Source organism: Borostomias antarcticus (assembly GCF_949987555.1).
Source record: "Borostomias antarcticus genome assembly, chromosome: 19".
Classification (NCBI taxonomy): Eukaryota; Metazoa; Chordata; class Actinopteri; order Stomiiformes; family Stomiidae; genus Borostomias; species Borostomias antarcticus.
In genome coordinates this window covers 19,961,462-19,974,777 of record NC_140252.1, presented here as the reverse complement: position 1 = coordinate 19,974,777, position 13,316 = coordinate 19,961,462, and the positions used below count along the sequence as shown (strand labels likewise).

The 13,316-nt window shown below is 46.0% G+C and overlaps 1 protein-coding gene across 1 annotated transcript in view; it reads left to right on the top strand.

The window, feature by feature from the left end:
- aox5 (aldehyde oxidase 5) overlaps positions 1-11,798 on the top strand; it is a gene marked incomplete at both ends in the record, with an annotated part of 20,728 nt that extends 8,930 nt beyond the window's left edge. Inside the window, 22 exons of the mRNA XM_084454073.1 lie at positions 1-43; positions 180-342; positions 579-668; positions 821-990; positions 1,364-1,490; positions 2,175-2,297; positions 2,970-3,066; positions 3,468-3,592; positions 4,275-4,408; positions 4,773-4,860; positions 4,976-5,062; positions 5,169-5,360; positions 6,040-6,270; positions 6,966-7,061; positions 7,578-7,706; positions 8,193-8,267; positions 8,370-8,422; positions 8,562-8,676; positions 9,163-9,228; positions 9,693-9,881; positions 10,206-10,373; positions 11,781-11,798. The exon at positions 1-43 is cut by the window's left edge and continues 142 nt beyond it. Coding sequence (XP_084310199.1) covers positions 1-43; positions 180-342; positions 579-668; positions 821-990; positions 1,364-1,490; positions 2,175-2,297; positions 2,970-3,066; positions 3,468-3,592; positions 4,275-4,408; positions 4,773-4,860; positions 4,976-5,062; positions 5,169-5,360; positions 6,040-6,270; positions 6,966-7,061; positions 7,578-7,706; positions 8,193-8,267; positions 8,370-8,422; positions 8,562-8,676; positions 9,163-9,228; positions 9,693-9,881; positions 10,206-10,373; positions 11,781-11,798 — 2,579 coding nt within the window. The remainder of the gene's footprint in view (positions 44-179; positions 343-578; positions 669-820; positions 991-1,363; positions 1,491-2,174; positions 2,298-2,969; positions 3,067-3,467; positions 3,593-4,274; positions 4,409-4,772; positions 4,861-4,975; positions 5,063-5,168; positions 5,361-6,039; positions 6,271-6,965; positions 7,062-7,577; positions 7,707-8,192; positions 8,268-8,369; positions 8,423-8,561; positions 8,677-9,162; positions 9,229-9,692; positions 9,882-10,205; positions 10,374-11,780) is intronic.
- Positions 11,799-13,316: the final 1,518 nt, after the last annotated feature.

Sequence of the window (13,316 nt, the reverse complement as noted above, 5' to 3'; positions counted from 1 at the left end):
CGCTGGTCAGGGCTGGACGCACGGGTCTGCAGCTCATTGGACGGTACGAGCACTCGCCTGCCACGCACACTTTCAAGAGTTTTGCGTGAAACGTGTGCAAATAAGACCGCTGAAGTTGATTTGAATGAGCCAAGCCTGTCCGTGTATGATGGACTGAGGGGAGGTGTCCACGGCCTCAGGTCTTGGGGGGAGGAGCTGCTTGCGGAGGCCTGCAGGCTCCTGGAGGAGGAGGTGGACGTGTCGCCCAACATCCACGGCGGGAAGGTCGAGTACCGCAAGACCCTCGTCCTCAGCTTCTTCTTCAAGTTCTACTTGCGTGTGGTACAGGACCTGCGAGAGATGGTAGGACTGACTTACAGCAAAAAGGAATGAGCAAAAATTAGCTTCTTCTTGTGCTATTTACCCACACTTTAAAGTGCAGTGTGTAGTGTTTTTGGCGACATCTAGTGGTGAAAACAAAATTAGCGGACTTGACAGATAGACAGTTGGTTGCAATCTGTAACCTCACCACTAGATGTCACCAAAAACACTCTGCACCTTTAAATGACCATGTCCATGACCATGACTTATATCTGCAGGATGTGAGTGTGAGTGGTCTACCTCTGGAGTACCTCAGTGCTCTGAAGCCCTTCCAGAACGAGGTGCCACAAGGACATCACTCTTTCCAGGTTTTTCTCTCAACAATCGTCATCTTCTCCTGTCACGTTTTCCATTCTCTCTCAAATTGAATAGACTGCAACTTCAAACTGTTACAACCGCCAACAAATGTTTCCTCACCTCTTGCTTTATATCAATGAAAAATCCTCTCTTTCCTGCGCAGGTCGTTTCGGGGGCGCAGCCCTGCAGCGACCCAGTGGGGCGTCCCAGCATGCACCAGTCGTCCTACCAGCAGGCCACAGGGGAGGCCGTGTACTATGATGACATTCCTCCTATTGAAGGGGAGCTGTTTGTCTTCATGGTGACCAGCACTAGAGCCCACGCCAAGATCATGTAAGTTTGCCTTTATATATAGAGATTCCCTGTGGTGGATTGTGGGGTGACTGTAGCTCAGTTGGTAGAGCGGGTCGTCCAGTGATTGTAGGGTCGGCGGTTTGAATCCCGGCTCCTCCTGGTCACATGTCAAAGTGTCCTTGAGCAAGACACTGAACCCCAAATTGCTCCCAATGAGCAGGCTAGCACCTTGCATGGCAGCTGCCGCCATTGGTGTGTGAATGAGAGGCCTTCATTGCAAAGCGCTTTGGATAAAAGCGCTATACTGTATAATTGCAGTCCATTTATAGCCTACAGTATAGATATTACTGAAGATCATTTCTTCATTCTTCAAGGTCATTTTTTGGGACAATTCATGTATTTGTCTTCCCAGCAACATCTGTCCATCTGAAGCTCTGGCGATGCCGGGCGTGGTGACGTTCCTGTCCGCCAACGACGTTCCCGGTCAGAACAGGAGACTGTGGTTCAACAACCCAGAGGAACTGTTTGCTGTGGAGGAGGTAAGCTCGCCCGCCCCCCTCACCTGACACGCCAGACGGTTTGTTTCACACAACCAGCTGGGAAAGCTCAGTTGGAAACCGTTTTGGAAAAAGGAATGCACTTTTAATAAGATACAGACAGGTGATTGGATGAACCGTCGCGGGTTTCTTGCTGTTGTTATATCTAAACCACGTTTGTAGCTGCTAGTAGTTCCCAGCTCGCTGATTGGCCTGATCAAATTCTGTTCGGGCCCAAACGGATCTCTATGGAGCTCTATTCCAGACTGATCTTCAGAGAGAAACAGAATGTGAGCTTCCGAGATCAAGATGGCCTCCCCCACTTACTACCACCATGCCAAGCTGACTTTGTAATGATGTTGCTGAAAAAGAGAGGCATTAGAATAAATGTATTTGGTGTGTGAAAGTGATCTTCTTCTTCGTTTGGGTTTGATGTGTCCCCCCCCCCAGGCTCGAGGTCAAGGGGCTATCTTTTACCACCCTGAGCCTGGGTGAGGGGTCACCCGGGCTATATATCCAGCCTCACCACCAGGAGCCATGTCACCGTTTCATCATCCACAACCGTCAGGCCACGCATTCCGTTGGGTGACAGTCCTGGATGACGTGGTCTGCGGTTTGTTCCTCGGCGCCACACTCGCACGCCGCACAGGAAGTGAAAGTGATGACTGTCCGTCTGTCTGTGTGCAGGTGTGTTGTGTGGGCCAGATCATCGGAGCGGTGGTGGCCGAGACCAGAGAGCAGGCCAGGAGGGCGGCCCAGAAGGTGCAGGTCACCTATGAAGATCTGCTGCCTGTGTTCTTCACCATAGAGGTACGTTAGGCTAGCCTGGCTCCAGCCCCGGAAACACACGCCATTTTCAAAATGAGGTCTGGAAAGGCTCTCATCCAGAGTGATTTCCGACCAGGCCAATCAGCGTCCTTTGAATGCAATGACAGATTTTAACTGCACAATGTGATTGGTTAGGGGATGAACTAGTCGCTGAGGGCTCACTATTTGGCAACGCCCCTCTCGGAAAACGGCTGCAATTGGAGCTGTTCAGACTGAATAATGAAGTGAAACGAAATGGCAAATCAGATTCAGGCTAACATTAGGCCACATTCAGGACTGGTAATCCTTCTTCAAGCATTAAAGGAACCCAATGTAGTTTTTGACCACTAGTATGCGCTCTAGAGCAAATTTGAGAAGGTGGTCCCCGAAAATCGCGTACTACGTCATTGCGTCAATACGCGGAGCACATAATAGTGACGTTTCACACATCTTTGTTGTTTTCAAAACATTAGCTAAATATCATTTTGCGAAGAAATTAAAAAGTAGGAACGACATTCAAGTGATTCAACATGTTTATTAAACTACAAGGAACCATATAATCGAGGAATTTTGAAAATAAACAAAGAACGGATTGTTTTGATTCATGTTTCGTTGGGTACCTTTAAGTCAATGAGACAAGGTGTCACTCAAGCATGATGTTGTCTGTTTCTCCAGGAAGCCATCCAGCATCAGTCCTTCTTTGATCCCAAGAGGAAGCTACAGAGAGGAGATGTGGATGCCGCCTTTGAGACGGCGGATCATATTTTGGAGGGTAAATCGTTATGGTTCATGTCTATCGCATTTCCATAGATTCACAGGTTGTGTTGTGAGTTTATCAGCCTCTAGACAAACTGATTACATTGGCTGCTTTTGAAATGAAAGAAATAGAGACTCCTTACGTTGTCAATGTTTATGATGTAGGCCTACCTGATCCTAAGTATGTTTATTCCTTGAAAGTGCAGAGTTGAAATGTTTTTTTATGTTTGTTTTATTCCTTGTAATGTTGTTTTTTTTTTGTCTGAAACTGTTTTTATGCTGCTGCCTGTCTTGACCAGGTCTCCCTCGCAAAAGAGATTTTCCATCTCAATGGGATTTTACCTGGTTAAATAAAGGTTTAATAAATAAAACTGAAATAACGTGAGGCTAAAGTGTGTTTTTGTCCTATGGGAACAGATGAGATCTATATGGGTGGCCAGGAACATTTCTACATGGAAACCCAGGGGCTGATCGCTGTACCCAAAGGAGAGAACGGAGAACTGGACCTGTTTGTGGCCAGTCAACACGCAGCCTACACTCAGGTTAGATGTTTACCCTTTGAACACGATGCTTTCTCCTCTATCAGGGGGCGGCTGTAGCTCAGTTGGTAGAGCGGGTCGTTCAGTGATCGAAGGGTCAGTGGTTCGAATCCCAGCTCCGACTGTCCACATGTCGAAGTGTCCTTGAGCAAGACACCTAAACCCAAATCGCTCCCAATGAGCAGATTAGCACCTTGCATGGCAGCTACCGCCATTGGTGTGTGAATGTGAGTGTGAATGGGTGAATGAGAGGCCATTGTAAAGCGCTTTGAGTGCCGCTAAGGTGGAAAAGCGCTATATAAGTGCAGTCCATTTACCTATCCAAGGATCCTCCTGTTTACTTAGACATCAGTATTGACAATGTATAATAAATACATAAGCAACACCATTATCAAAAGGATAAAAATACAATAAAGCTAGAAGCTTGTTTCCATTGCGGTCCTTAAAGATGTATGTGTAAACAATGGACTGATGAATGAGTGAATGGGTGCATGTGAAAGATAATGTGCAAGAGAATGCGCAGGGGTGCGCATTGGGCGTCTCTGTGGGGGCTGTGTGGGTTTGCCTACCACGCCAGAATAATATAGTATAGAAATATTTGATTAACTGGTATGATCAGACAAAAAAAAACAACAACAAGATATCTATGAGTAAGAAATTGTCTTTCTCCTTTGCCACGTTATAGGAGATCGTAGCGATCACTCTGGGCATCGACGCCAACAAGATCACCTGTCACGTCAAAAGACTGGGAGGAGGGTTTGGCGGCAAGGTTATGAAGATCGCTTGTCTCTCTGCCATCACTGCCACTGCTGCGTACAAGTGAGAGCACGCCTCAAACGCACTGAGATAGACTGAGGCTAGACTATCGAACATAATGGGATAGGCTTAAAGGTGCAGTGTGTGGTATTTGGCGCCACCAAGTGGCGAGGTTGCAGATAGCAACCAACTCAATACAATTACACTGAATTCAACATGGCCAGCATGTTGTAGATGTAGATACAAGGGGCTCATTCTAAGGTAAGGAAAATGCAACCATTCTTATTTTCATAGGATTATACACTAATTCAAGCACACTTATGAAATCTCATTCAATTATTGCTAAATCTGTATTTTCACCACCAGATGTCGCCAAAAACGACACACTGCACCTTTAAAATCATGAGCGTGTCCCTCTCCGTTGCAGGACGGGGCGGGCGGTGCGTTGCTCGCTGGACCGCGGGGATGACATGCTGATCACCAGCGGCAGACACCCCTTCCTAGGGAAGTACAAGGTATTCTAGAACATTCTCTACGTCTGTTACATAAGCAGGAAAGCAACAGCATGCATTGTATGGTCAGCAGACGTTTATCACTGCATTTTAGTGGACAACATGCCGTCTTCCTCAGGTGGGATACAATGACGATGGGACGGTGGCGGCGGCCGACATCACTTACTACAGCAACGGAGGGTGCACCCTGGACGAATCGTCATTCGTAAGCCCGTAAAAACACCCGGTTCTCTGGAGTTCTACACATTCCTAATAACGTTGAGCACACAGAGAACACATGGGTTCCTCTTTGTCGGGCCGCTGTGTTTCAGATCATGGAGAAAGCTCTGCTCCACATGGACAACGCCTACAGGATCCCCAACCTGCGGGGGCGTGGACTGGTGTGCAGGACCTTCCTGCCGTCCTACACCGCCTTCCGCGGCTTCGGGGGCCCCCAGGGCCTGACGGTGATCGAGAGCGCCCTGCACGAGGTGGCGGTGAGGTGCGGCCTCCCGCCAGAGAAGGTCAGGAAGGGGGGGGGGGGGCGGGGGGGTTACCTGCCGCCTGTTATAGATTTATTAGAATAATTCAAGGTGCTCAGTTCGATTTTTTTTCCGCCACTAGATGGAGCTGTGGTGCAGAGTATCAGATATAAACAAGTGGCCGTTTTCACTCCTTACGGTGCCGTTCAGGGGGTGGGGCTCAGTGCCGGGCCGGCTTCGCTCATAATAAAAATACATTCTGCATTTGCTCCACAGGCATGACACCGTTGGCTATATTTTCTGTACAGATAGTTATGACTCCCCTGGACCTATTTATTGCATTTTTATTTCTTTTATTTATTTATTTTTTACAAAAAGTGCAGTAAATCAAACAGAGCACCTTTAAGAAAAGAGTAGTCGGGAATGCCAAGGTTCATCTTTGCAAGTCCAAGCTGGTTACTTTTATTTCTGAGGGTCAACAGCTGAACTGTGTATTAACTGAGATCAAAGTTGAAAGGGCGGATCAGGGGTCTCCTGCTATAAAGCTTTTTTAAGGCCTGGGAAAGCAGGATCAGGGCAATAAACAGGAGTATGTATCACTGTATAACACACAAGATTCACAATGTAGATGTCCTGTGACAATGTCCTACTACTAGCAATGCCCCTGGCTTGGGGGGCGTCCCGCGTGTGGTGTTCACATGGTGGTGTTGTGTCTCTTCAGGTGAGGGAGATGAACATGTACAGGGAGGAGCAGTCTTACACCCACCACCAGCAGCTCTTCTCCCCCCGGGACATGCTGCGATGCTGGGACGAGTGTCTGGACCGGGCGCGGTTCCCAGAGCGCCGGCAGGCCGTCCAGCAGTTCAACGCCTCCAACCGCTGGAGGAAGAGGGGCATCGCCGCTGTGCCCCTCAAGTTCGGGGTCGGCTTCTCCAAAGGCTTCTACAACCAGGTTAAGAATATTTATTTATTTGTGAGCAATTGCTATTGCGTTTGGATCTTCGTCAGGTCAGTTTAAAAGAACATTGTTTGCTGCACAGGTACCGACCAGGAACCAGGTACACCTGAGCCCCCCCCACCCATAGGTGCCTGGGCGTGACCTATCTGTGACCTACCTATGACCTATACCTTCTTTTAAACTGACCTGACGAAGATCCAAACGGATCGAAACGTCACTCAAATAAAGAATCAATCTATAATCGGTGTTCGGGTTCCTTCCTATTCTACAGATAACCCAGCACCCGTCGGTGTGCGTATTGTATATAATTCTTCAAGCAATCGCTATAGCGCCATATACTTTAAGTAGATTACTGCACTGACATGAGTCGCTGCTGATCTTTCACCGCAGGCTCCAAACTCACCTCTTCAAGAAGTACTACCACAAGCATCCCTCTTAAAGCACCTATTATATTGATATTTTCCTATTCATGCACTTTGGCTTTAGAACTAGATTATGCTCTTAGTCACTTGTTTAGAAAGAAGATGCACTTGTGAGTTCTGGCAAGTAGTAGTACACTGACTACCTACGTTAAATGCAATTATTGTAGATCTCTTTGGATAAAAGTGTCTGCTAAATGACTTGATGATTGATATAATGCTCTGTACTGTGATGACTGTGGTAAATTAATTATATTCCATCGGGTACAGGGTGCAGCCCTGGTCAACATCTATAAAGACGGTTCGGTGCTGGTCACTCACGGAGGCACGGAGATGGGCCAGGGCATCAATACCAAGGCCATTCAGGTGGGCATGGACTCTCATATCACATAACATAACGTTAAAGGTGCTATAGAGATAAAAAAAAAAAAAAAAAAAAAAATATGTAGACAAATCCTTTAAAAAAACACTCTCAGGCTCGTGAGCCAATAGTATTATGCCTCCTGACACATGGTACCAACGTAGAAATACTATTGGCTCACACCTTGTTAGAGGTGGGAACCAAACCTCAGACATCTCAGACAAATAAACACAACATTTATTTCAGACACGTCAACATTTTTTAAATGATAAATTCATAATAAAAAAATTTTTGGGGGAGGTGTGGGGGGGGGGGGCAATACTTTTATTCCTCACTTTTCTAAAAGCTCTCTGGGTGTTTTTCTTTAAATGATTCATCTGCATAGTAAAAAAAAAAAATCTATATCACCTTTAACGGAACACTACCCACATTTCTCACACCCTTATGAAGACAGTGCCGCTGTCAAATGACGCTAACGGCATAGTTGTTGAAACGAAAGTACTTTTCCTTAATGGTTTCAGATCGCCAGCCGCATTCTGAGAGTTCCCATGTCCTCCATCTACATCAAGGAGACGAGTACAGGGAGCGTCCCCAACGCCGCGCCCTCGGCTGCGTCCTTCGGCACCGACGCCGTGGGCATGGCAGTAAAGGTACCAGCCAGCTGTACCCTCACACAGAGAGATAATGTCCACAAACTGTATGTACTGTAGCTCCCACGGTGAGTTTTAATAAATAAGGCACAACGTTTCGGACAAAATGGCCTTCTGTTCTGAAGAAGGCCATTTTGGCCGAAACGTGCGGTGTACTTGCTTTTAACCACACGTACATGTCCACCATGCCTGTCCTACGTAGCTACCACGGGTCTCCTGTGTTCTTTTGGAGTGCTAGCTATGCAGGTACATGGAAATCCCAGATAGCAAGCGGATGTGTAATGATTCTGGGCCATATATGGGCCGGAACTAAGCCACAAGGGCCAGATCTGGCCTGTATATGGCCCAGATCCGCTTGCTATCTGGGAATGACGTGCCACAAAACACGCGCTTGTCTACATGTACGTGTTGTTAAACAGCAAGGTTACCCCTGAGCTTTAGGTGTTGGTATGTATCATGGTCTTACACAAAGCTTGGTGCTTCCAGGATGCCTGTGAGAAACTGATGAGAAGTCTGGAGCCGGTCATGGAGAAGAATCCCCTGAACTCATGGAAACAATGGGTTAACAGCGACACCTTTCAGCGTTCCAAACGACATACAAACTACATTTCCCTTCTTACCTCAGATTCTAGAACTGTTATTGCTTTTTTTTCTCTCCATCAGATCGTTGAGGCCTACTGCCAGAAGATCAGTTTATCAGCAGCCGGCTTCTTCATGTACGTATCGTCTCAAGTTGACATGAAGCCACAGCTAGGGGGACAGCTGTGGAGAATTGAATCTGTTCACTCGCATTATTATTCTAAGATGTGTTGGTGAGATTTCAGAGTGGTCAGTGGTCACAACATGCTGTTACAGGGGACCAGAGACTAGCGTGGACTGGGAGAAGAGTGAGGGTCCGGCTTACTACTACTTCACCTTCGGGGCCTGCTGCTCCGAAGTAGAGATCGACTGTCTGACCGGAGACCATAAAGTAGGACATTATTTTGTGGAAATCAATTGTTGGGATCTTAGGGTACAATATGATGCATCTATGATGGCCGAAGAGCAAAACCTCCTATCTGAAAAATGCACTTTTTTGAGAAACTAAATGTGTTGTCATGCAGAATGCTATTTTTTAAGGATGCCCAACTATGCAGATAGGAGATTTTGCTCTTCGGCCATCGTTATGCATCTTAGAAACATGTTCATCTGATTTCATGTTTGGTGCTCTGTTGACATTACCCATTTTGTCTGACTCTACTTTTATGGTGAATTAATTTCTACTAATTTCAAATTAGTTTACTGAACTTAGTTGTCTGTGTTCCTGTGAACATTCTTCCCACAAATAAGCTCCTTTACTTTTTCCTACTATTGAAGACAACAGGTTTCCTCACTTTTTTAAAGTATGACATTTTACAGTACAGGTTATACAGGTACGGTATATTGTACTAATTAACTTGACGCCTTTTTGTTCCAGAATATCCGGACTGATATTGTGATGGATGTTGGGAAAAGCATCAATCCAGCTCTAGATATTGGACAGGTGCGGTCAAACATGCATGTGTTCACATAGTAAACTGAGGCCTGGATCTCTTATAGGAAAGAGAACTAAACATTATTCAGTGAAGTGTAAATATAGTTCAGTAATACTTTATATCGTTACAGTAAAACAGATAAAGCTTGATGCATGAGCTATGACAGGTCTCGCGTTTTGACTTTGAGACAGCGCTAGCGATGTTGTGCTGGTTGCACGGGGTGGCTGTGGCTCAGTGGTAGAGCGGGTTATCCAATGATTGTAGGGTCGGCGGTTCGAATCCCGCCTCCTCCTGTCCACCTTGGGCAAAGACACTGAACCCCAAATTGCTCCCAATGAGCAGGTTAGCACCTTGCATGGCAGCTGCCGCCATTGGTGTGTGAATGTGTATGTGAATGGGTGAATGAGAGGCCATTGTAAAGCACTTTGGATAAAAGCGCTATATAAGTGCAGTCCATTACCATCCATTGCAGGTTGAGGGGGGTTTTGTCCAGGGGGTCGGCCTGTACACCATTGAAGAGCTGCAGTTCTCCCCCAAGGGGGTTCTGATGAGCCGAGGCCCATCCCAATACAAGATCCCCGCCCTCTGTGACGTCCCAGCCCAACTCAACGTCCACCTGCTGGCCAATGCACAGAACCCCCACGCCATCTACATGTCCAAGGTTAAGACCCCGGGGGCTAAAAACTAACATCACAATTTGCTGACAAACCATACCTGTGTCAAATAATATTTTAAATCCTTTCAAATACTTTATTTGTTTGAGTCGGAGTGTGGATTGGGTTTACTTTTTCACATTTTTGGGACTAGCCCACTGGGTCCGTTGTGCCAGTCAAGATCAATCAAACACAGATAGGTATTTGAAATGATTTCGAATAGCATTTTGACCCAGGTCTAGTAAAAATGCACGTGCACCACGTCAGTCATATAGTTCTAGTCTCTTAAAACGAGGGTGATTCTGACAGAACCGTGTTGTCTGTCGTCGCAGGGCATCGGAGAACCCCCGGTGTTCTTTGGCTGCACCGTGTTCTTTGCCATCAAGCAGGCCATCGCTGCTGCCCGCGGAGAGAGGGGTCTGGGGGAGAGCTTCTCTCTGAGCTCCCCGGCCTCCGCCGAGAAGATCCGCATGGCCTGCCTCGACCAGTTCACACAGAAGGTACAGCGCTGCTTACATTGTCTGCCTACAAAGTCTTGCTTTTTGTTTTAATGCTTTTAATGTCTCATGTAAAGCACCTTGAATTGCCCTGTGGCTGAAATGTGCTATATAAATAAACTTGCCTTGCCTTGCCTTACATGTTCTCTAGGTGGCGCTGCAGTCTTCATGCTCCATCTAATATACTGTTATTTATTCTTTTCTTTTTTTTTTCTTTTTTTTTAATTCAAGGTACAATCTACAAATGAAGACTTCACACCATGGAGTATCAATGTGTGAGCTGGCTGTGGACGACATGCAAGGCAACCCAACTTGAAACGCATCTTTTAAGAATGTCTTTCAGCTGCAGTGAAACCAACACCTCACTTTTTTACTTTTTACTTTTACTATTTACTTTTTTTATACAGTGTCCTTGAGTACATTTAAAGGCACTTTTAAATATAATTTTTTATTACTGTTATTAATCTCAGTTCATGTTGATTGTAGGCGTATATCACAAAGCTAGTTGCGTGGGCACATTATGCTTTTAGTAATGATAAGAACCATGTATGTGGAATCAGGATAGATTAATATTAATAAACTAGAGTTCATACACTTGTTTACTTGAAAATATGACTAATCATCCATGTACAAGATCAGAAGGGTTATTGAAGCAATAACTCATGAGAGGGTGTGGTATATGGCCAATATACCATGGGTTGTGCTGTGGTCATAGGCCCAAGGTGCAGCCAAGTCGACCAGCACAACCCGTGACAGTCAGTCAGTCAGTCAGTCAGTCAGTCAGTCAGTCAGTAGTCAGTCAGTCAGTCAGTCAGTCAGTCAGTCAGTCAGTCAGTCAGTCAGTCAGTCAGTCAGTCAACCAGTCAGTAGTCAGTCAGTCAGTCAGTCAGTCAGTCAGTCAGTCAGTCAGTCAGTAGTCAGTCAGTCAGTCAGTAGTCAGTCAATCAGTCAGTCAGTCAGTCAGTCAGTCAGTCAGTCAGTCAGTCAGTCAGTAGTCAGTCAGTCAGTCAGTCAGTCAGTCAGTCAGTAGTCAGTCAGTCAGTCAGTCAGTCAGTCAGTCAGTAGTCAGTCAGTCAGTCAGTTAGTCAGTCAGTCAGTCAGTCAGTCAGTCAGTCTCTAGAGCGCCATCAGTCTCTAGCACGCCATCCCTTCAGGTCAGCTTGTTATTGAAAGGTGGTTCTGAGCCCTGTTGCCTTAGCACAGCTGATGTCAACAAACATGTCTCCCGTGGAGAGACAATTAGAGTTCTTATACACCTGGGGGCGGCTTGTCACTTCAGCTGTTTACTCAGGTAACCATGATGCAGCTAGGCCATGTCACATTTGCTACTGGTTACATCATACCACAAAGCACATGATCTGTCGGCTTTTCAGGCTTTGACCCAAAGACTAATGCGTTTTCTGATTACAGCCTGTCACCCACAAGTAACGATTGAAATAAAATAATTGGTTTAATAAAGCTCAATGCAAGTTAATGTTGTTTGATATTAGTTGTAGAAAGAAATAAACCCGCTCACACACTGCAGGGCTCCAGATTCGCCAATTTATTGTTGTTTTTTATTATTGACAGGCTGAGATTGATGAATAAATTAGACTATTGATAAAGGTTATCTTGTTTCCCTGTACAAAACAGGGTGGTGACCCATACGAGTTGACTTAATGCCTTAAATCCATTTTCCTTCATGTTTGTGATAACCGCGGCATAGTCATAGCTCTAACCCTAGAACACGCTACATCTTTATTTTCAAGGCTTGTTTCAAATCAGCTACAGTCATTCCGGTGCCTTAAGAAAAAAAACATCACCTGCCTTAATGATTCCAGGCCGGTTACACTCACATCTGTTGTCATGAAGGTTTTTATAAGAATTTTTATAAGAATGTATGTCCTTGTCTTGTGTCTTAAATGTAGTTTCATTTTGTGTCTCTGCAGTCCTTTGTTTTTGTTTGTCTCTCTTTGTACCCGGGCTGCGCCCCGGGCTGATGTAACAGTTGATTGGGGGGCGCATTATAAATAAAAATAACATAACATAACATAACAAGGTCTTTGAGCGCCTAGTCTGCAATAACCTGGAGCCTATCACACTGGATCCTCATAGTTAGGGTTAGGGTTAGGCCCTAGCTCTATCACACTGGATCCTCATAGTTAGGGTTGGGCCCTAACTCTATCACACTGTTTCCTCATCAGTTAGGGTTAGGATTAGGGTTAGGGTTAGGCCCTCACTCTATCACACTGCTTCCTCATCAGTTAGGGTTAGGGTTAGGCCCTCACTCTATCACACTGGATCCTCATTAGTTAGGGTTAGGCCCTCACTCTATCACTCTGGCCCCTCATCAGTTAGGGTTAGGGTTAGGCCCTCACTCTATCACACTGGACCCTCATCAGTTAGGGTTAGGGTTCGGCCCTAACCCTATCACACTGGCCCCTCATCAGTTCACCTACAGGGCAAACAGGGGAGAGGACGATGCAGTGTCACTATGCACACATTTCATTCTCCAACACCTTGATGCTAAGTCCACATATGCCCGTGTTCTGTTCATTGATTTTAGCTCAACTTTTAACACCATTATCTCAGCCAAACTGTACAGCTCTCTGCTGGCCATGGGTGTTAATACTGCACTGTGTCAATAGATCCTGAACTTCCTGTCCTGTAGGAAACAACGGGTCAGAATTCATATGTCACCAACCAGGGTTCTTAACATCGGCGCCCCACAAGGCTGTGTTCTGTCTCCTCTCCTATACTCTCTCTACACCAACAACTGTGTCCCATTCAACATCAGTCAAACTGTTCAAATGTGCGGATGATACCGCTGTCATAGGTCTTCTCTCTAACAACGATGAGTCTGTTTACCGGGGTGAGGAAGAGCAGCTGGTGAGGAGGTGAGTCTGTTTACCGGGGTGAGGAAGAGCAGCTGGTGAGGAAGAGGTGTGAGAACAACAACCTGGTCCT